Genomic DNA, 22,043 nt, shown 5'->3' on the forward strand with positions numbered 1-22,043 from the left:
TCATGCAGCCCACCCACTCGCTTAAGTTGCCCAGCACTGCTCTCATACTGTCACAGTGTATGGTAGAAGCTCAAGAGCATGAGTACCAACCTCAAGGAAGACTATTAAGAACCAGGGCACAGCCCATAATTGGTTGAGAGTTCTAAACTTAGATTCACCCATCAATTATCAAGTATGAACTCAAGCACTATTAGCAGCTTTAACATGGGGTCACAAACAGTGCTGTTGGGTACTCTAATCAGAGGGCTGGATTTATATCTTACATGCCCCTGGTCACAATGTCTTAAGCATCCCCCCCACCTACTAAGAATGTTAAGTATTAGTTAATTGACTAATCGAATAGTTGATGCATTTTGCTACACTTAGGGATGTTGCTGCGGAGCCCAGGGTCAGTGGGGGAGTCCCCAGCTGATCAGGGCTCCATGCAGAGCTGCTGCTTTGAAATGCCATGTGCAGCCTGGGGACACCCCAGCTGGCCCCAGGCTGCAGGTGGCTTTTTAAAGCGGCAACCCTGTGTGGAGCCTGGGGTCTGGCTAGTCCTTCACATCTCTGCCACCTATAGCTGACCTTAATGTTCTCCATAAAGAATGAAACTTTTAACCTAGTTTAACTTTTAGGCACTTATAGAATTGCGATATTCCAAGGTGTGTGCCTACTGTGCCCAAATGAAAATGTGGTCCTGACTCTCATTTATATTGCCACTCAAACTTATCTTTGTGACAGATGGTCTTTTACATCAAAGATAACAGCTATATTTAATTTACTCAGTTCCAGAAGACAAGTCACTCACTCCAGGTCAGTTGCACAGAACATCTCTCATTAAATGCAATGCTTAGTCAATACTGTGATCTACTATCTAAAGATTTATTCACTAGGAAAGGAAAGTTAAAGCAGGTGAGAGATGCACACAAATGAGTTAAGTTTCAAAAGACTATAGAAGTTTCCATAATCAAGCATTATATGTCCTTTATGGTTAACCTAGACACAGCACTGGGGATCTTTTGCTTGCGCTTAGTAATCCTTGCCTCCTAGAATTCAAGTGGCGCAAAAATCATCTTTTGTTCTCTGATATTCCACAGTGGCTTACCTGGTGCTGGTGGGCCTCCTTTTGTTGGGAAGAGAAGAAAAACCTATGGCGGGGCAACTAGTATTTCTCACTTTGTAATACTTTTCTCCTGACTTGTGATTTACAGTTACAGAGCAAACACACATATTACAGTAAATGCTGTTTTCCCACCCTGTAGTAACTGGAAAACTTTATAAACTGGTATTTTTAATTTTCATAGAAAATCCAGTTTATAGTCTAGTGAGCACAGGACTGGCAAGCTCCCTACCTTGCTCCACATGGCTCACTGGAAGCAGCAATGTGCCCCTGCTGCTAGATGGAGGAATGGCCACACGTGTTTAGGGTGCAGGGGAAGGTGCTGAGTCTAGTGGGTGTTCACTGTGCCTACACCAGGAGCAGCAGGGACAGGTTGCTGTTTGCAGGATCCCACCAGAGGTGAGCACCCCCTGAAGCTCCTCCCACACCCAAACTCTCAGGCTATATCTACATTATAGAGTTTTTGTGGAAAACCAGCTGATTTTCTACAAAAACTCACGGAGCATCTACATCTCAAGCATGTTTTTCCACAAGAGAATCAAAAGAACAGAGGGGTTTTGGGGCAATTTGTATTCCTCTTCCTACAAGGAAGAAGCCTTTTTGCAAAAGAGTTATTTCTCAAAAAGGTGTGTGTGGACAGGGAAGGGGGGAGGAGGGTTGTGCAGAAAAAGGAAAAAGCACAGGTGCCCTGGTGCCCATTCTGTGCATACCAATCAGAGCTTCCTTTTGAGAAAGCATCCATGCAGTCTGGACACTATTGTAAAAGCCCAGCGCTTTTTCAACGTGCTTTTACAGTGTGGACATGTTCTTGCGCATGAAGATCTCTTCTGATAAAAACTTCTTACGCAAAAAGTCTGCAGTCTAGACGTAGCCCCACAGTCTGCACCCAGCACACCCTCCCCGTCTTCCTTCCACCTCCACCTCTCCATCTCCTCCCAGACGCAGACTCCCTCTCTTAACCAGAATTTTTCACTTACTGGTACCTCCCATTCCTCCAACATGCTGGACAGAAAAACTTTTACTTTGTTCTATAACATGAGATATAATTATAAGTGAGATTACTGTATGCATCAGTTACAAGTATTCCATAAGGTGCAAATACATTTTTATAACTCTAATACATATTTTAACAAAACTAACGAGTGAGCCAGACAGGTTCCAGCTGTGTGTCAGTGTTTGCTTGAGACCTAGATACCTTGACATAAGCTGAAACCTGGTCTGTCAAAATTTCTCACACTATTACTTTTTCAAGACATTCTCTTTAAATTTCACCTCCCTAAGGAATTTGAGGCCAATTACAGTCAAGAGTCTCCTAAATGTAATCCCAGTGGAGTAGAACTACCCAGAATACAGGATGAGAGAACATTTGGCATCAATGATCAAAGGCCCCTTTGACCTTTTGGAAGTGGGAGGAAGAGGACTCCTACAGAATGATTCCTCCTTTAGCTGATTTTATCACAGAAAAGGATGATGAAGCTCATTATTAATATGTGGCACAGCTTGCAACACTTATAAGAAAGATTACACAATGCTGCCCAGTATAAGATCCAGGTTTTGGTTGCTTAGAACTTTGCCAAATTCAGGCTGGGCTTTCTGCCTCTGGCTGAAATTTTTTATGAGAATTTCAGGTAAAATGATGAAGTCATTTCCAAGAATGGAGTTAAAGATTACATTGTATTTGATCGTTAAAAAATTCTTACAACAGTTTCACTGAGAAGTTCTTAGCGCTCCCATACTTTGGAACAGGAACATGGAATTTGGCAATATTTCTGCCTGCTGTCAGAGATGTGCCTTTTGCTATGTCTGTGAAGGAACTGGGGCAGAGTGACAGACAGAAGATAGGGTGGAAATAGGAACAAAATTCCCAGGAGTCCATCCCTGCCAGCCCCTTTCACCTCAGGAAGGGCCAGAGAGGGCCCCCACTAGCCCTGGGAAAGGTCAAGGGGGAGGGAGAGAGCCTTCGCTGACCCTGGGGAGAAGGCAGGGTGCATGGTCCCTGCTGCCCTGAGCAGCTTCCAAGGTGAAGCTAGCAGCCACCTCTATTCCTGCCCTGAGTCCGCTCTTCTCCCAACTATCTCCCTGAGAAGTGTAAGGAAAGTCAATAGAAGATACTTTCTCATCAGCAGCACAGTGTAGCCCCCAGGGCAAGTGGCCCTAACAACATCAACTACAGTTACACAATTTTAGTTAAGTGAATAATGTAAGTTAGAACAATTTACTGCAGTAAGGTAGACCAAGCCACATTTTTGACACCATCTTAAAAGTGTGCCTAGAAATGTAGACTTAGAAGGGAATTAGTAAATTGAAGATTATTCCCAATGATTGGACAGGTATTTGTTCAAGCAGCATATATTCTAAATTCAACATATACTAGCATTGTTAAAATTCTTGATTTTTTTTTCCTTCTCCACTTACGATTTATTTCAGAATGGAGTGAAAAAGCATGGGCTAGTACTTTTGCCTTTAGAAAAAGCTGATAGAATTAGATCATATTGATGTATTGTCTCTGTTTATATTTTAGAATGTTAAAGCAATTAGGCTTATAAGAGAATGTTGAGAAAACATGACGAATAATGCAGCTTAGCCTATTTAAGGATATATGGGGAGCATTTTAAAGATAAAATTAACCTTCACATGATATGCAGCTGATGCTTTTTTATTAATGTGAATGATCTCTGTGAAATTGACATTTTGATTATTTTTCTGTAAAGAATGCAGATGGATAAATGCTCCTCTCATTAAAGACAGTTACTCCTTGTCCTTCTGCTTCTATTTTGTAATAGTTCATTATACACTCACTAAACCTAATAAAAGTGCTGTAGTTTGTCCTTTTCCCCCCTCCCCTTTTCCTTTCTTAAATTTCTGTTTGCTTAAGGGTGCAATAAATAGTGAGATAGTATTTTACTTTGTTTTGTTGCTTCACAAACTGATGATTATGATGATGACCATAATGATGTGATGAATTTATTTTCACAGTATATCATGAACAATGACACTCTTATTTAATGCATCTCATCATTGCATTATTATTATTTTTTAATAAGTGTTTGATCCAATTTATTCAAAGGCCTGACACATTATGGTCTTTTAAGTATGTGCCTCTGGGATTTAAGGTTGCTGCCATATGGTGTGATAGCACTGCACGAAAACCTTTCAACAACTTAAGAATTCAGTAGAAGAATAAATGTAATCATTGTTAGTGTGCACTTAATTAAACCACCATTAATCATTCTGACTTGATTTACTGTACTTCTGATTTCCAATGGAGATCAAAATCAGGCTGATGATCACCACTTTCAGGAAGAGTTGAAGTTGGTTTCCAGATACCCCAGGATATATTAGAAATACATAATTAGATAAGATTTACTTCCTTTGTCGTTACGTGAAATTTAATTTTTGTATGGATACCAGACCCTACGTTTAGGAATCTCAAAACCTCCTAAAAGTGAAGAGTTTCTTCATATGTGAGCAATTACAATTTGCAAATTTACAATTTGCAAGACAAACCAAATTAAATATGTGAAGAAGAAAGTCAGAAGTTGGACAACTCCACATAACTATAAAATCCAGTCAAGGTTTTTTGTTTAGGAAACAACATTGTGTAATAATCATGACCACATTCACACAGACTCAATGGTCATCAACAGAGACTAAAATATGGGTCTTGAGGCACCAAAGAATGAACTAAGAAAAACTCAGTTGCTGTATGTAAATAATAAACTGTCATAGTTACTGGGGCAGAAACTAGAGGGGCACATAATCTCAAGCATTAAGTCACTATCGTAGTATAACATGATTTCATGATTTCTTTCCTTCATCATTTACCATTTTCTTTCTGATGAGCTCCCCACCAACCACCAGAGAATGTTCCAATTGTGTGCACAAACTAGTTTGTACAGAATTCTGGTTAATGAAAAAAGTTCATTCAATAGCCCACTCAAACAAGTTATCAAAAAAGCATTATCTGCCTTCATCTTCTATGCCTTAAAAAATAAATGTCTGCTTCCAGGTAAACTACTCTTTGGACATGACATAGTGGAGTGTAGTCTTAAATCCTTGACTCTTAATTTTCCCTTTTCGTACTTGCCTCCCTTTCTGGATCTCCAAGGAATATCTCAACAGCTTTTCAGTATATAAAAATCTCACTGCTTTAAAAGTCTGATATCTCACATACTAAAAAATGGAAACTTCAAACCATTTGAAATATAAGATTTCTAACTTTTTAATAAGAGACACAGCTCATACTTCTAGTTCTGAATGAGCTATCAGACTTTAAAATTGTTACACTTGGGGATCTAGAAATGCTACACTAGGCTATTTTATGTGATTGTTATGGCTCCCTTTTGACTTCACTACAGTTGGACAGGTGGTGACTAGGACACCTGATTTTTGGCAGGATTGTGTGAAAAATAGAATCATAAGGCTGGAAGAGACCTCAGGAGGTCATCAAGTCCAGCCCCTTGCCCAAAGCAGGACCAATCCCAACTAAATCATCCCAGCCAGGGCTTTGTCAAGCTGAGACTTAAAAACCTCTAGGAATGGAGAGTCCACCACCTCCTAGGTAACCCATTCCAGTACTTCACCACCCTCCTAGCAAAATAGTTTTTCCTAATATCCAACCTAGACCTCCCCCACTGTAACTTAAGCCCATTGCTCCTTGTTCTGCCATCTGTCACTACTGAGAACAGCCTCTCTCCATCCTCTTTGGAACCTCCCTCCAGGAAGTTGAAGGCTGCAATCAAATCCCCCCTCACTTTTCTCTTCTGCAGACTAAACAACCCCAATTCCCTTAGTCTCTCCTCATAGGTCATGTGCTCCAGCCCCCAATCCACTGGATCCCCTCCAGTGCGTCCACATCCTTTCTGTAGTGGGGGGCCCAGAACTGGATACTATACTCCAGATATGGCCTCACCAGTGCCAAATAAAGGAGAATAATCACTTTTCTAGATCTGCTGGCAATGTCCCCAATGCAACCTAATATTCCATTCGCCTTCTTGGATAGAAGGGCACACTGTTGATTCATATCCAGTTTCTCATCCACTATAGTCCACAGGTCCTTTCTGCCAAACTGCTACTTTGCCAGTTGGTCCCCAGCCTGTAACAATGTTTGGGATTCTTCTGTCCCAAGTGCAGGGCTCTGCACTTGTCCTTGTTGAATTTCATCAGATCTCTTTTGGCCCAATCCTCTAATCTGTGTAGGTCACTCTAGACCCTATCCCTGCCCTCCAACGTATCTATCCCCCTCCCCTAGCTTCATGTCATCCTCAAACTTGCTGAGGGTACAATCCATGCCCTCATCCAGATCATTAATAAAGATGTTCTTTCCTCTCTTGGTTAGGTGGATCCCATCTCTTCCTATCAATCTTCGTGCCTGGAACAGAGTCCCATGGTTGAAAAAAACAAAGCTCTCTCTCCAACACCACCTGTGCAACCACACATTGACTTACACAATTCGATGATCCCTACCTGGACCTTTTCCTTCAACAGGGAGGATGGACGAGAACACCACTTTTGCACTTCAAATTCCTTGATCCTTCTTCCCAGCGCTACATAATCTGCAGTGACCTGCTCAAGGTAATTCTTGGCCATATCGTTAGTTCCCACATGGAGAAGCAGGAAGGGGTAGCTATCCGAAGGTTTGATCAGTTTCAGAAGACTCTCGGTCACATCTTGTATTCTAGTTCCTGGTAAGCTGCACACTTCTCGAGACTGCAGGTCTGGATGGCAGATGGATGACTCCATCCCTTTCAGGAGGGAATTCCAACCACCACCACCTGTCATCTTTTGGGGGTGGTGGTCGTGAAACCCCCATCCCTAGGACTATGCATCCCATGCCTTCTAGTAGATGGGTGCCTCCTTCAGATTTCTTCTCTGAGAGGTCCCTGCCAAAGCATTCTCCACCACAGTGCCTGTGCAGAGAGCCTGAAAGCGGTTACTTACCACTAGCGGAACTGGGGATACTTGAGTTGGCTTTCTTCCCCTGGAGGTTACATTCTGCCAGTTTTCTTCCTTGTTCTGTACTGCCCTCACTGGCTCTTCAGCCTGTTGTGCCTGCAGTATTAAATACTTCCTTCTATCAAGGAAGTCTTCATCTTCTCTGATGGAACATAGGGTTGATATATGGGCTTCAAGTCCTCTAACTTTTTCTTTCAAACAGCAGTGAGCTTGCACTTAGTGCAGATGGAATCCCTTCTATCTTCCAGGAGGAAGACAAACATGGCAGCAGACATATCACTATCCATACCTTCTTTCCTTTAGAGAGATTCCTCAGATGTTTTTAAATGCCCCCTTGAAGGGCAGAAAAGAAAAAAAAACCAGCAGACACTATGGGGCTCCCTCCAGGGCGAACTCCCAGATCAACTGCCCTGTTGGCGGCTGCTCTATTCGCTGCTCTAGTAATATTTTAAAATAGTCTAGTAATATTTTTAAAAATTATCTAAAATATTCTTAAAGTAGATTTTCTGTAACATGTGACATGTAAGAGTACATAACAGTGTGGTATAAAGGTTTTATTCATGCATAATATGACCATCCAACTCTCAAGCTGATAAAATCTTCATTGTGCATCCATTAATGTACCTAATTGTAACAGAAAAATAGCTACCTGCCCTTCATTTATCAATTATATTGTAGGACTGCAAAGAAAGGGGAGGTCAGTGTGGGTATGACTATTCTTGCTTTAAAAAAAATCTGAGACAGCCTAAACCTTCTCTGGAACATCTAAATGGGCCATTGAGATTAATATGGTCCTTAAAACAAAATAACATAGCTATCACTAAACCATAAGTATTTGGATCTGGATTTTTGTGGATCTTAGTAAATGAGTTAAGCGCAGAAGGGAATGAGCTTCATGGAGATGCCAATGAATCCTTCAATAAAGGTTGATAAAGTCTACAAGAAAAGGTAAGAGGCAATTCATATACATAGAATGACCTTCATACAAGGGATTGGATACTGGATGACTAGATGCTAACAGGAAGTTATTCAAGAAAGATGTGAATTAATTGGTTTTCTTTAATTTAAACTAAGGTACCCTTAACTAGAACAACCATTGGACATAATTTAAATCTACATATACTCAAATGGGATTCACTTTGTCTTAAATACTTCTGCCTACATTTCTATCTTCTTTTGTTGAGAATTTAGCTGTTAGAATGGGAAGTTCATAGCTTGCTTTTTCTATACACTTCAGTGAAGATGCTACCTATGCCAATAGGAGGTCTTCTGCCATCAGTATAGGTACTCCACTTCCCCAAGAGCCAATAGCTCTGTCAATAGGAGAGTTCTCCCATCAATTTAGCGCTATCTACATTGGGAATTAGATTGGTTTAACCATGTCACTTGTGAGTGTGGATTTTTCATATCCCTGAGAGCTGTAGCTGTACCAACCTAATTTCCCTCACGTAGGTCTGGCCTCTGAAAGGAACAATGCACTCAGAAGTGGTCTGTAAGGAAGAGGTTCTGGAACTGGGTCTCTCCCCCTTGTCTTTGTCAAAAGGGCTTGGGCAGAGGAGTCTGTTCCCCACGACAATGAATTGTTAGCAGAGAGAACTACCACAGAAAGTTGGAGGCAGACTCATAGACAATGATTGATGGGATATCTACAAATGCATCATACACTTCACCCAGCATAGCCATCCCAGTTTATAGTGGTAAAGTTGTTTCTCCCTATACAGGTCTCTGGGGCCACTAGCATATTTTTCTCTCACCTTTCCAGCTTTCTGCAGCTGAATTATGGTTATCTGCTACATGGATCTGCTAGTGGGAGAAGTGGGCTTGCTATGCCCTTCCCACAATTGCATTTGAATTAGTGTGGTCTTAAACTAAGAAGTAAATAAATTTGTGCTATTGTATTGACACAGTTAAAATGAGATTTTAACAATGGAAAATACATATTTATTTTTCCTTCTACTTTTCCATTTCATAATTTTATTAAAAAAACTCAGGTATATTTCATGGTCTTTATTGACAATATAAGAATTGCGGACATGTGCTTGTTTGAAGAATTAGTACATTTCTCTTTTGCCCCCACTATTCCCTCTTAGCATCCATGTTTAGCACATCTTACTCCTGTCTGCTACTGGAGTTCTTAGTTTCATGTTCTCCACACACCTGAACACACTTCTGTGTATCAAGTAATCTTCACTTTATCCCTCATTTATTGCAACTGAATTATACTCCTTGCCCTTCTTGGAGCACAGGGTTTTTAAAACTGCTCGGGCAATTTTATTGCAAAGCAGTGGCCATAAAGTTGCCATCATGTATTTGCTGAACAAAGCTTTTTGGGGGGGCTTCCTATCTTTATATCCTGGATTTGTAACTTTGTGCCCCACTCCCAGGATAATAAATGGGGATATCAGATATAGTATAGAGACTTTGATTGTGCAGTAATAATTACTTGTTGCTTCTGAGCTCACATTCCTGAAGACTTTACCTTTATTTGTCTGTGTACTGGTAGTGACTATAATAATTGCTGTCACTGTAGAAGATGGCCAGGCTCATTTTCTACTGTGCAGGGAGAAGGTAGGTAAGTAATTTTTTACTGTAGTTACATCCTAAGGATTCCCATTTCCCCCTCCCACATTACCTTGGCCCCTTTAGGAAAATGTTGATCTATTAAACTTTCCCTTTTCTATTGGAAGAACTGATCTTTTTCAATGTTTCCAGCCTGGTGATCTAATTTGACAGCTCATCTGTGATGTCTATTCCACTTCAAAGAGGCAGGTAGCCTAAGGCTAGCCAGCTGTATTGTGGATTCTGCAGATTTGGCTTGCTGTTCCTGCTGGGTGTCATCTGTCTTCTTAGTCTTGCAGAGGATAATTTTTGTCCTCCCTAACATCATCTGCCTGAGCAGTTTCTGCCTGGCAGGCCTGTCTGTCCAGGTTGAACATCAAATACAGTAGCCATACGGCTAATCTGACAAGGCACTACTCCAAACAATGCAGCCCCAGGCCTACTTTGACCAGGATCAGCATCATGGCCCACAAACTTCCAACTATCATGACTGCAGTCTCAGTTTTCTATCATAGATGCAGCCCATGGACTTTTTCTGCTCACAAAGTATGTCTCCCACCCCCTTCTCATAAGGAATGTCATTTCAATTCCTTGTATCTCAGGAGAAGTCTGCCTCAACAGGTTTGGGTTTCCCTGCCTGTTGCCAGCATTTGACTTGGACACCGCCACTTGGATGAAACAATCCTTTAGTGCATTATTATTGCTAGACAGCCTGTGGGGAAAATGACAGGATTCAGCATGTTAATCTGAAGATTTTGCAATCCAGAATGCTGCTAACGCTAATAGCAAATGGCACAATGATCCCTAAAAGAGAAAACGGGTTCTATTGCAAGGCAAAAGTGACACAGTTTGTTTAGTAAATCTTCCAAAAAACACATGATGACTACATATGTTGATTTTCATGCCCCAAGCCATAGATATTTCCATATTTTTGACTTGATGACTACTTCGTATAATCTGACAGGTAAAGGCTCCACAAATATTGTCTTTTTATAGTAATCTCCTCCCTCCACCTCCCTTAATTTTTTAAAAAATATGCTTTGTGAATACATTAGACAAGGCTGGGTAAACAAGCCTGGAAGTTTGTGGGGAGGGGAGCACGGGTGCAGCAAATAAAGCATTTTTTAAAGGTAGGAGGAAAAGCTGAACAGAACAGGGATAATTTCAGGATGGCAGTGACGTATGCACTTACCTGCCACAATAGTTGACCTTGGTTCCATCCTATAATTCAGAACCTGACAATGTTCATGATACAAAAATACTGTCCTAGAAATGAAGTGATTCTAAACTCTTGGTCTTTCGACTACAGGATATTCCCATTAGCAAGTAAGTGAAAAGATGGGTTCTAATGCTTGCAGGCAGAGAGGTGCAGAAGTTACCTGGGACACAGGGTACATCTATACTGCAAAAAAAAAAACCAAACTCTGGGGTATCGAGGCTCTGAACCTGGGACAACTGACTTAGTCTCCAGGGCTGTGTCCAGACTCAGGGGTTTTTTCGAAAAAAGTAGCCTTTTTTCGAAAAAACTTCACCTGCGTCTAGACTGCAGCCGCGTTCTTTCGAAATTAAATCGAAAGAATGCGGCTTGTCTTTCGACGGTGGTAAACCTAATTCCACGAGGAAGAACGCCTTCTTTCGAAAGTGCTCTTTCGAAAGAAGGCGTTCTTGACAGCAAACAGGCTTTTTAGAAAGAGAGCATCCAGACTCACTGGGTGCTTTCTTTCGAAAAAGCGGCTTGCTTTTTCGAAATTCCGCGTGCAGTCTAGACGCGCTCTTTCGAAAGAGGCTCTTTCGAAAGTACCTTTCGAAAGAGCCTCTTTCGAAAGAGGCTTGCAGTCTAGACATAGCCCAGGGGTTTGGGTTATGGAGCTAAAAGCTGTAAATATTCTTGTTTGTGCTACCCCAGGCTTTGAAGCAAGGAGAGGGTCTCAGCTTGAGTTCCAGACTGAGCCAAAACTTTGACACTGCATTTTTTAGCCCAGTAGTTTGAGCCCTGTGAGCCTATGTCACTTGACTTGGACTCTGAGACTTGCTGTTCTGGGGCTTTTTATGCAGTACAAAGAATGTGGAACCTTGAGAGGATTGCAGCTAGTGTTAAGTAGGGAGAAAATCAGTTGAGCAGCTTTGTCCATAATCAGTAGGGCTCAGTAGAACAAACAGAATAGCCTGTGCATGTTAATTATTTGCAGTCACAATAATAATTTCATCAAATAATAATTGTAATATGCTTTAGGATCTTTGGATGGAAGTGCAAAGTAGTAATAGTTGTTATTAAAATTTGCGAAACCCCTGTGACTTCACAGGAGGATATTTTCTCTCTGGCAAGAATAATTAGGCAACAGCCTTTCTCACATAATATTTATGGAACATGCAACATTTAGAGAATAAAGAGCAACATTTTTAAATTGCACAAATTATGAGAGTACCACTTGTCCTTAAGATTGCCTGGCCTTTCCAATTATAAGAGCTTGTTTTTAGAGTCTTATAATTTGCTAAACTTTAACTATTCTGAAAGAAATTTCCCATATGACAGTCTGTCAATTTTTTTAAAAGTTTCAGCAAAAATATTTCAGCCATTTCCTAGAACAAGACATGGGAAAAATACATTGTTTTCCCATGTATACAAAAAATTTTCTTATAAGCATTCCATTGGTAAGCTCTAGCACTCCCATTCTTTGATGCAAGAACATGATATTTGGTAAGATAACTTTTTTGGCAGGAATAACAATACAGGAATAACAGAAGGCACCCCCCGCCCCCAGACAGGGACTACTCTCTGGTGAACCTGGACCCGCTGAGGGCAGAGGCAACTTTGCGACAGACTCCCCTACCTCAGAGGCAGTTGGTGGGGGGGGGGGGGGGGAGGGGGAGACTGCACCATCAGTGCTGGGGGACCTGGCTTTTAAGCCAGCTCCAGCTCCTGCTCCCCTTCCTCTCCCTCTGGTAGAGAGGCAGCCAGGGGAGAGGGGGAAGAATTGAGTAGTCAACTCAACTACTCAGGTACCTAATATGATCATGTGTTGTAAGACTGTATATCATGATGCATATTTACAAGGGTGCTGAATTAAGGTTGTACAAGCAAATTTAATTCTGGCATCTCCTAACTTTTGAGTGCTTGATTTTGCAATCACAACAATCTGTGAAGCAAAATACAGGACTATGTAGCACTTTAAAGACTAACAAGATGGTTTATTAGATGAGCTTTCGTGGGCCAGACCCACTTCCTCAGATCAAATAGTGGAAGAAAATAGTCACAACCATATATACCAAAGGATACAATTTAAAAAAATGAACACATATGAAAAGGACAAATCATATGTGTTCATTTTTTAAAATTGTATCCTTTGGTATATATGGTTGTGACTATTTTCTTCCACTATTTGATCTGAGGAAGTGGGTCTGGCCCACGAAAGCTCATCATCTAATAAACCATCTTGTTAGTCTTTAAACTGCTACATAGTCCTGTATTTTGCTTCAGCTACACCAGACTAACACGGCTACATTTCTATTACTTAACAATCTGTGAGTAATTGTTCATATGCACATGCCATTAGAAGTGCATCCCACACTGACAAATTCAGTCTTTTTGCCAGCAATGTCTGTCACAGCTACATGTGTACCTTGAGTTTACTTGTACCCCATATAAGGACATAAAAGAGTAGAGCAAACTAACATTCAGTTCCTCTCTCTGTTTCCTGGCTTTAAGATGGACCTGCTTACTGTTCACGGAACTGCTGGCTCTTTCTTCAGTTTCTACAGTACAATTAGTTGTTGCCAACTGACATTTCATTAGTTTTGATTAGAAATGGGTTTAATTTCTTTCTGATATTAGCAGGGCTCAACAAATAATACAATCTACTCGCCCATGGCGAGTATAACTTCCCAGGTGTCTTTATGATCATCTTCTGCTTCAAAATCTGGCAAGTCAACAAGAAATGGGCTGCAAGAGAGATGAGCAGAGATGGGGAGATTCCAGACTAGGTCCCTTACTAAGATCTCCTTGAAGACTTCTGCAAACCACTGAGAGACTTTCTGGCCTAGTATAGTTACTGCTGAAGCTTGACCTCAGCATGGTACCAAAGCTTAAGTATTACACTGGTACTATTTGATGGTCTTCTTCCACCAGAGACTAACCAATCCCCGCCTCCAAACCAGGCAACATTCCACAGAAAAAGACTGATTGCCTCTGCTGCTCATTCCATGCAACTCAGGAGACCTGGATTCTATTCCTGACTTTGCCACTGGCCTGTGAGGTGGGTCACTTTGCCTCTCTCTGTAACCTATAAGGATAATGATACTCACCTCCCTTGTAAAGCTCTTTGAGGTGTATTAATGGGAAGTATTTATTGTTGGAACACAGTGCATAAAGAACCTATCAGCTGATTTAGCCTCAGTTCCTCTTACAAAGACAGGAAAAACAGGTATTTCTGACTTCTCAGAATAACTTCCTAAACCAGGACTCCTCCTAAATAAGAGAAAGCTCAACCACTTGAGGGCTGACTAGAGTTGCACACACCTGGCACTGTAGCACAAACTCAGTCAGCATGTATCAAAATGTGAGGCCCAGAAGCTTGTTTCCCCTTAGGATGCTATTACACATTTTATAAGCATCCTTTTATCTCATTGGATGCTATGAAGAAAATTCTACAATTTTTTTTTCTTTTAAAAAACTACTCTTCTGCATGATTTTACATGAAGGTATTCTTTACAAGAATCCAGACTCTTGCAGTGAAGGCTACTTAATAAACAGCAAAGTACAAAAACAAACAAACAAACAAACAATAACCCAAACCCACTTCTATGTACTTTTACTCCGGCAGTGCCTGGCAAAGATGATCTGAGGAAGTGGGTCTGGCCCATGAAAGCTCATCATCTAATAAACCATCTTGTTAGTCTTTAAAGTGCTACATTGTCCTGCATTTTGCTCCATTTGCAATGCACAGGCACAAAAGGGCAGAGTTAAGGTTGCTCGGGGAGATTTTATTCTGAATGTCCTCCTAGGGCTCTGATTTTCTGTGGCTTTACTTTCCGAGCTGCATCGGCTCAGCTGTTGTACAGAGAACACCATTTTGCACTCTGCCGGCCGCGGCAGGCGCGAGATTACCCCCGGTCCTATGAACAGGGCGAAGTCGGGGCCCAGCTGTCACGGGGAGGGCGGGGCTTGCCCGTATCAGGGCCCTGCCGCGGCTCCGGGACAAGCAGGCGGGGGGCAGAAGCCGCTGCCCAGGACTAAGCCAGGGCCGCACTGGGAGAGACGCGGCGGGGGGCGGGGTCAGCTTAGCGCCAGCGTGACACATGTGGGCGGGTCGTCACGTGACGGGGGCGTGTACTCCCCGCGGCTCAGTCAAGGCCGAAAGGGGGACCACGGTTACCCCGGCAGCAGCGCGAGCAGGAACTCCCCTGACGCGAGGAAGGGCGGCCCAGCCCGGCGCAGCCCAGTGACGTCACACCGAGGCGTTGGGAAGGAAGAGGAAGCTAAAGGGCTGCAGAGGGCGACGTGAAACCGCGGGGACGCCTCAGCGCAGGCGCCTCCCTCCCGCCTTGCCCAGGGTCCGCGGCGCATGCGCGTGGTGGCGCCCGTAGCGCGGTCGGGCGCCCCTGTGCGGCCGGCGCTGGACGCGCGGCACCATGAGCGGCGGCCCCGGCACCCCGGGGAAACCCGCGGCGGCACCCGCGCTCCCCGCCGGCCGGAAACGGGACTCGGTGGGGGCGCCGGCCCATCCCGTTATCAAGGGTAAGGAGCCGCCCTGAGACCTCCCGCCGCTGCCCCGCCTCGCTGGCTCCGCCCGGCCCCCTCACCCCGCTGCCCCGTCCCCCTGGGCGCCTCGGCGCTGGCCGGGAGTCGGGCAGCAGCAAGTGGGGCCCATCAGGCCGGTGGCTGCGCCTGCACGAGCCAGAAGCCCCAAATAGCGGGACTGTCCCCACCTGGTCACCCTAAGTTCTCTCCTTTCTCCCCCCCCCCCCAGCCTGCAGAGCGGCTGAGCGCTCAGCAAGATCCAGGGAGGAGCGAGAACGGGGTTTGGCTAAAGAGCACCCGTGATCATAGGTCCTGGCATTGTGGGTCAGTATCCTGGGACTGGAGCACTCACGGGGATAAATGAGTGGGTGCAGAGTAGGGATGTAAAAGTATAACCATTTAAATGGGTCTTGTTAACTGTTATATACAGGCTCCTGCCCCACTCCTGGTGCACAGGCAGAGCAGGGTGACAGTAGGCAGGAGCTGGTACATGCCAGGAACTAGGGATGTTACATTTAAATTAATCGAATAGTCCATGGAATGTCCATCAACTGACTAGTCCCTTCGTCTTTGAACTGTAGCAGGAGCTGGGCAAAAGTGCAAGCCCCTCAGGGAGCGCAAAGCCAGAGGGGGACTGGCCCCATGCTCCCTGCGCCTCAGCCGTTGAAATGTACAAGAGGGCCAGCAGAGACTCCCTGCTGGCCCCTCACTTCCTGCTGTTCCTCAGCCTTTGTAATGTACAAGAGCCTGGGTGGGGCTAGCAGGACTTTCTACTGGAAGCAAGGGAGGGGAAGGAAGCAACTAGTTGAGTAGTAGCTTACATCCCTACTAGGAACCATCTTAAAAGCTGGCTTACAGCACATACTGGCTCCTGGAGAGCTGGCTGTCACCCCACGCTGTGGGTGCGTGTAGCCACTCAGATTTTCAGTGGTTACATGGTTACCTGATTACCGGCTTTCTAACATCCTTAGTATGGAGTACCCATGGTGCCAAGTTCCTCACCCCCTTTCTCCCCACTTCTTGTCTGTTAGTGGCCCTGCTGATCTATGCCTACCCCACGTCTACACAAGCCACCTGTTATTTCGAAATATTTTTTGAAATAATGGGCACGCTATTTCGCCATCCCGGTAAACTTCATCGCATAAGGGATGTCTCCAAATAGTGTGGTGTTTTGAAATTTGACTCGGTGTAGCTAAACTATTTTGAAATAGTTTTGAAATAAGATATACAATTTGTGCTACACAAATTGCGTATCTTATTTCAAGTTTAGGGTGCTGTGTAGACACACTTTTAGGGACACATTATGGCATAATTTTTCCGTACAGAGTTTCTTGCATCTTTCTCTATGAATCAGTTCATACTTGATCAGAAACCATCTGGTTCTGTATCCTATCTCTGATAGCAAACTAGCCTGTTATAACAATTATTTTATAACACTTGTTTTTGAACTCTTCCTTCTGATGCTACTCTCCACTTCTGAAGTAGGCCTAGCAAGAATGTCATTTTTAATCACTGGACAATACTGTTGCCTTTTCATTTCCTTTCTAGCTTCTGCAGCTCAAAATGCGGTGGTGGCCTGATTTTCGTAGGCTCTCATGTTCGTGTGTTTTCTTGTATTGCGTTCACCCATTGAAATTATATCCTGTTTCTTTGTACTAAGACCCATATTCTCAGATTTAAGTGCCTAATTTTAAACCCATTAATTGTTGTATGGATCTTCAGAGGTGCTGGCCATGCAGCTTTGCTTTGAACAAGTCAGTGAGATTTTCAGAGCCCCACACATTGGAAAATGGATTTACTTAATGAGATCCCCTAACAAACCTCTAACTTTAAGAACCCATATCTTAAAAATGAAGACTTAGAGATCCTTGCACCTATCCTTTAAAATTTTCCACTTTTCTTGCCTTCCTTTTCAAGGGCTGTATGCTCTTCAGATATTAAGTAGAGGTTGAAGTAGGACAAAAATCAGAATTTGTAAGATTCATTAAGTGATGATATGTAGCATTTTACCATAAACAGTATTTATTGCAAACTTTGTCCATAATTTCCATTTTCCCAAACTTGAAATAACTCACTTATCTGGGGCAGGTAGGAAATATTTGTAAGCAAGTTCCCTCAACTGTAGAATCAAGGCTTTCATTTACAAAATATATATCTTAGGCACTAGAGTTGCAAAGAAAACCTTCCAAATTAGTTCCAAACTGGAGTAGTATTGTCTTTTAGAGTTGCAGATGTGCCTTCACTGATGCGTACAGCTTTCCCAAACTGTAGCAGAGTGGAAACTGACAAGAAACAATCACTCTGCTTTGCTTCTTGTCATATCTAAGTAGCATCAGAAGCAGATATTACAGCTATCCTTTGGGGGTGAAACCTCCAACAGTGGGTAATAGGTGGGGGAATAGAAACCCCGCCTGTACTCTCACAGCAGCCAAGAAGCACCTGTATGGCAGAATATTGTTTTTTTTGTGACATTTGTTTGAAGATGGTGGGTTTGTTGAATAGCCAGGAAGTCTATCTAATTTAATACTATCACACAGCATTAGTTGAAATCTTCTATTAGTTTGCTTGTCCTTTGGATAATGGTGTATTTTTATTTTTAACTTCTGCTTTTGTTGACATACATTATGCTTCACAGTGTTCTTTAGCCTATTTCAGATTACTGTATGTATTTAGAAAATAAAACTTTGGATTTCATTACTCTTCTAGATGTTGGAGAAATTTATTCCCGACTGCTGGATCACAGGCCAATTATTCAAGGAGAAATACGTTACTTTATTAAAGAATTTGAAGTAAGTGTTTGTTTTAAAAGAGAAAATGTAGTATAAAATGATACTTCATTGATATGTTTTATATTTCCAGGGACCTTTCTCTCAAACTCATTGTGTAAGGGGAGAAATAAATCATCTTCTATCATGACAGCCATATCTATACCTGTTCCTTTCAAACACAGGGGACAGGGCTTTTACCAATGTTCCCTCTAATTTTTCCCACCAATGTGCAGAGTGCATTTTTAATGTGCACCAACATAGAGGTGTGCAACACATCACCTTCATTTTAGTGGTTGGGGTGGGGCCGAGGTGTTTGCTTTATGGGAGGGAGCTTGAGACTGAGGCAGAGGGTGGAGGTGCATGGGTGTGAGGACTTCAGCTGGGGGTGTGAGCTCTGTGGTAGGGCCAGAAATGAAGGGTTTGGAGTGCAGGAGGGTGTTCTGGGGCTATGGCAGGGAGAGAGGACTTCCTACAGCTTTTTCATCTCAACAGCAGCATCTGGACTGAGGGGAGAGATGCCTCTCCCCCTCATGGGGATGGGGTAACAGGATAGGCACTCTTTCTCTGGCCTAGTAAGTCTGGGCTAGTGCTAAGTTTGGGTCAGGGGAAGGGCGCCCTGGCTATGGCAGGTCCAGGCTGCTCTGGCCATGGCTGGGTTCAGACTAGGGGAGGGGCACCATGGCAGAGAGGGGCCACAGCAGAGTTGGGGCAAGTGGAGGGGTGCTGGCTGCAGCAGGTCTGGTCCAACCCATTACTTTCTGATCCAGAAGAAAACTGGTGGTTGGTGCCCCATCCTGGACCTTTGATGAATTTGTTTAAAATGCAAACTGCAACTCTACAAGATGGTTACTCTTACCACTATTATTGCAGCACTGGAATTATTATTATATTTTTGCTCTACTATTATTGCAGAACTGGTTCTTGACCTTCAATCTTTAAGATGCATTCTTTCATATTATAATTCACCCTGTCCAAAGGTGATTTCTCTGATTTGTTGTAAAAAAAGACTACTATCACTACAGTGTACTGCCTTTCAGGCTGTTAGCAGCCCCCTGGGGGTTCTTCAAGGTCTTTTTGGTTTCCTTTGGAAGAAAACAAGCATTGTCTTTCCATATTTGGATAACTGTCTCCTCAAGGCCCCATCAGAGACTGACACACTCTGAGCCATCTGCATGACAATAGACTTTAGCACTGGTATAACACCTGGAATTCATTGGTGCACAATTGGATGCCATACATGACACTCCAGTGGTGACACAACTGAACAAATTAACGTAAGGCAGTGGTCCCCAACCTTTAGAGGCGCCCGGGGGCAGGGCCACTCACACGCCGGGCGCCCGGGGGTGGGGCTGCACGTCCTGGGGCACGCCAGGGGTGGGGATGCCCTTGCACCCGGCGCCAGCATGTGCCCCGGGGCCGCCCGAGCGCCTTGTGACATCAAGATGCAGACCAAGATTGATGTCTACAATGCCGTAGTCATCCCAGCGTTGTTATATGGAGCTTAAGTTTGGACTCCCTATAGATGACATATTAAAGATCTGGAGAAATTCCACCAAAGGTACCTCAGGAGAATATTGGGCATCACATGGCAGGACCGATTGACCAACATTAGTGTCCTTGCAGAAGCTGATTCCTGCAGCATCGAGGCAGTAGTCGTCCACAGGCAGCTATGATGATCTGGGCACATGGTCAGGATGCCTGACACATGCTTGCCTGAACAAATTTTCTATGCTCCGCTGAGGACTGGAAAGAGGTCTCGTGGTGGGCAGAGGAAGCACTATAGGGATGTCCTTAAGAATACCTTGGTAAAGTGTGGCATTGATGCTGACACCTGGGAGAGGCAGGTGAAGTATCAGGTAACCTGGAGGACCACCATCAAGAACAGTGCACGACACTTTGTGATCAAGTGACGTCTCCATGGAGAAAGTCAGAGAGTCTAACGTAAGGAGGATGCCTAGGTCCGCATCAGCACCGCTGGTGTCGGCGCTGACAGAGATAGAGATCTCACATGCACCCACTGCCAGAGAGTGTTCCTTGCCAGAATTGGCCTATCTTAGCTACATACTCATCAGTTATAGGCGTTCAAGGGAAAAATCTGACTCAATTTGTGGGATACCAGAGAGAGAAACCTGAAGTAAACTTGACCATTTTTGTAGTCTAAACAAAACCTATGTTTTACAGTGTCTGCAACCTAGTGTGGAAGTGCAAAATAGAACAAATATATATTTGTTATATATAGAACAAAATACCTTAATATTCCAGACACCTCCAAATGCCTAAGTGTATTAGAGAGAGTGTGTATTCGTAGGTGCAATACAAATATTTCATCTATTTGGAAATGTACACTGCACTTATCACCAAGGCTTCTTGGTCACTCTATATCAGTGGTCCCCAACCATTTGGGGTTGCTGGGCACCAGGGGGCGTGGCCGTTCACCCGCCGGGGGGGCGGGGCCCCCCCATAGCCGCATTCCGGGGGCCCCCATAGCCGCATTCTGGGGGCCCCCATAGCCGCATTCCGGGGGCCAGCGCTCTACCCTCAAGCGCTGCGCGCCCGGGGCCGGCGCTCTTTCCCCCTCCCCCCAAGCGCCGCGTGCCCGGGGCCGGCGCTGGCGCTCTCTCCCCCCCACCCTCCCCCCAGCGCCGCGCGCCCGGGGCCGGCGCTGGCGCTCTCCCCCCCCCCCATGCGCCGCGGGGGTCAATCCGCGGCGCCCCCAGGGCCGGCGCTCACCGTGCGCCCCCGGGGCCGGCTCCGGCACTGCGCATGCGCCACGTGCCCGGGACCAGGCCAGCCCTGAGCACCGACAAATGTCCCCGCGGGCGCCCGCGGGCACCGTGTTGGGGACCATGGCTCTATATCAATGCAAGCAATGACACCAGACCACTTACTGCTGGCTTAGCATGGAAAGGTGTCCTACCCTGGAGGTGTCCTACTATGGAGGATGGAATAAGGCTGCCCTCCAGAAACCTTGTGAGAAGGCTCAGAGCATTCCTATCTGAGGGTATGTCTACACTACAGCGCTAATTCGAACTAACGCATCCAGACTAAAAAACTAGTTCGAATTAGCGTTTTGCTAATTCAAACTAGCATGTCCACATTAAGTGGACCCTGAACCGGGGTTAAGGATGGCCGGAAGCAGTGCCGGCAGGGACTCAGATGAGGACTTAGAGCGTGGAGCTGCTGTCTCAGGCTAGCCGAGGGCTGTGCTTAAAAGGACCCGACCCCCACCCCGGACAGACAGTTCTCAGGGGTGCCCTGCTTGCAAAGCAGTCCTGGCTTGGATTGCCCGGAGTACCCACACTGGGCACATCACAGCACTAGGCCATCAGACCGGCTGCACTTGCCGCAGGCTGCCATCTGGAGGGGGGCAATTGGGGGGCTGCAGGAGAGGTTCCACCCCCAGAAGCCCGCAGAGACAGCCCAGTCCTCCCCATCGGGGGCTCATACCCCATTCCTCCCTCACCTCCTTCCACTTACCCTTCCCTAGCCCCCCTTCCTGATGTACAAAATAAAGGACAATTGTGTTCAAAAATAGACTCTCTCCTTATTGAACAAAACTGGGGGAGACTGGGAAAAGGAGGTGGGAGAGGGGAGGGCAACTACAATGATGAGGGGTTTGGAACAGGTCCCATATGAAGAGAGGCTAAAGAGACTGGGACTTTTCAGCTTAGAAAAGAGGAGATGGAGGGGGGGATATGATAGAGGTCTATAAAAGCATGAGTGGGGTGGAGAGGGTGCATCCAGAAAAGTTCTTCATTAGTTCCCATAATAGAAGGACTAGAGGACACCAAATGAAATGAATGGGTAGCAGGCTTCAAACTAATAACAGAAAGTTCTTCACAAAGCAAATAGTCAACCTGTGGAACTCCTTGCTGCAGGAGGCTGTGAAGGCTAGAACTAGAACAGAGCTTAAAGAGAAGTG

General features: G+C 44.5%; 1 protein-coding gene across 1 annotated transcript in view; it reads left to right on the forward strand.

Annotated features, from left to right (window-relative positions):
- The first annotated feature begins 14,943 nt into the window (after positions 1-14,943).
- Positions 14,944-22,043, forward strand: part of BLOC1S5 (biogenesis of lysosomal organelles complex 1 subunit 5) — a 39,542-nt gene continuing 32,442 nt past the window's right edge. Inside the window, exons 1-2 of the mRNA XM_075921282.1 lie at positions 14,944-15,350; positions 18,060-18,142. Of these exons, the coding sequence (XP_075777397.1) occupies positions 15,245-15,350; positions 18,060-18,142 (189 nt within the window). The 5' untranslated portion in view covers positions 14,944-15,244. The remainder of the gene's footprint in view (positions 15,351-18,059; positions 18,143-22,043) is intronic.

Source organism: Pelodiscus sinensis, chromosome 2 (genome assembly GCF_049634645.1).
Source record: "Pelodiscus sinensis isolate JC-2024 chromosome 2, ASM4963464v1, whole genome shotgun sequence".
NCBI classification, from domain to species: domain Eukaryota; kingdom Metazoa; phylum Chordata; order Testudines; family Trionychidae; genus Pelodiscus; species Pelodiscus sinensis.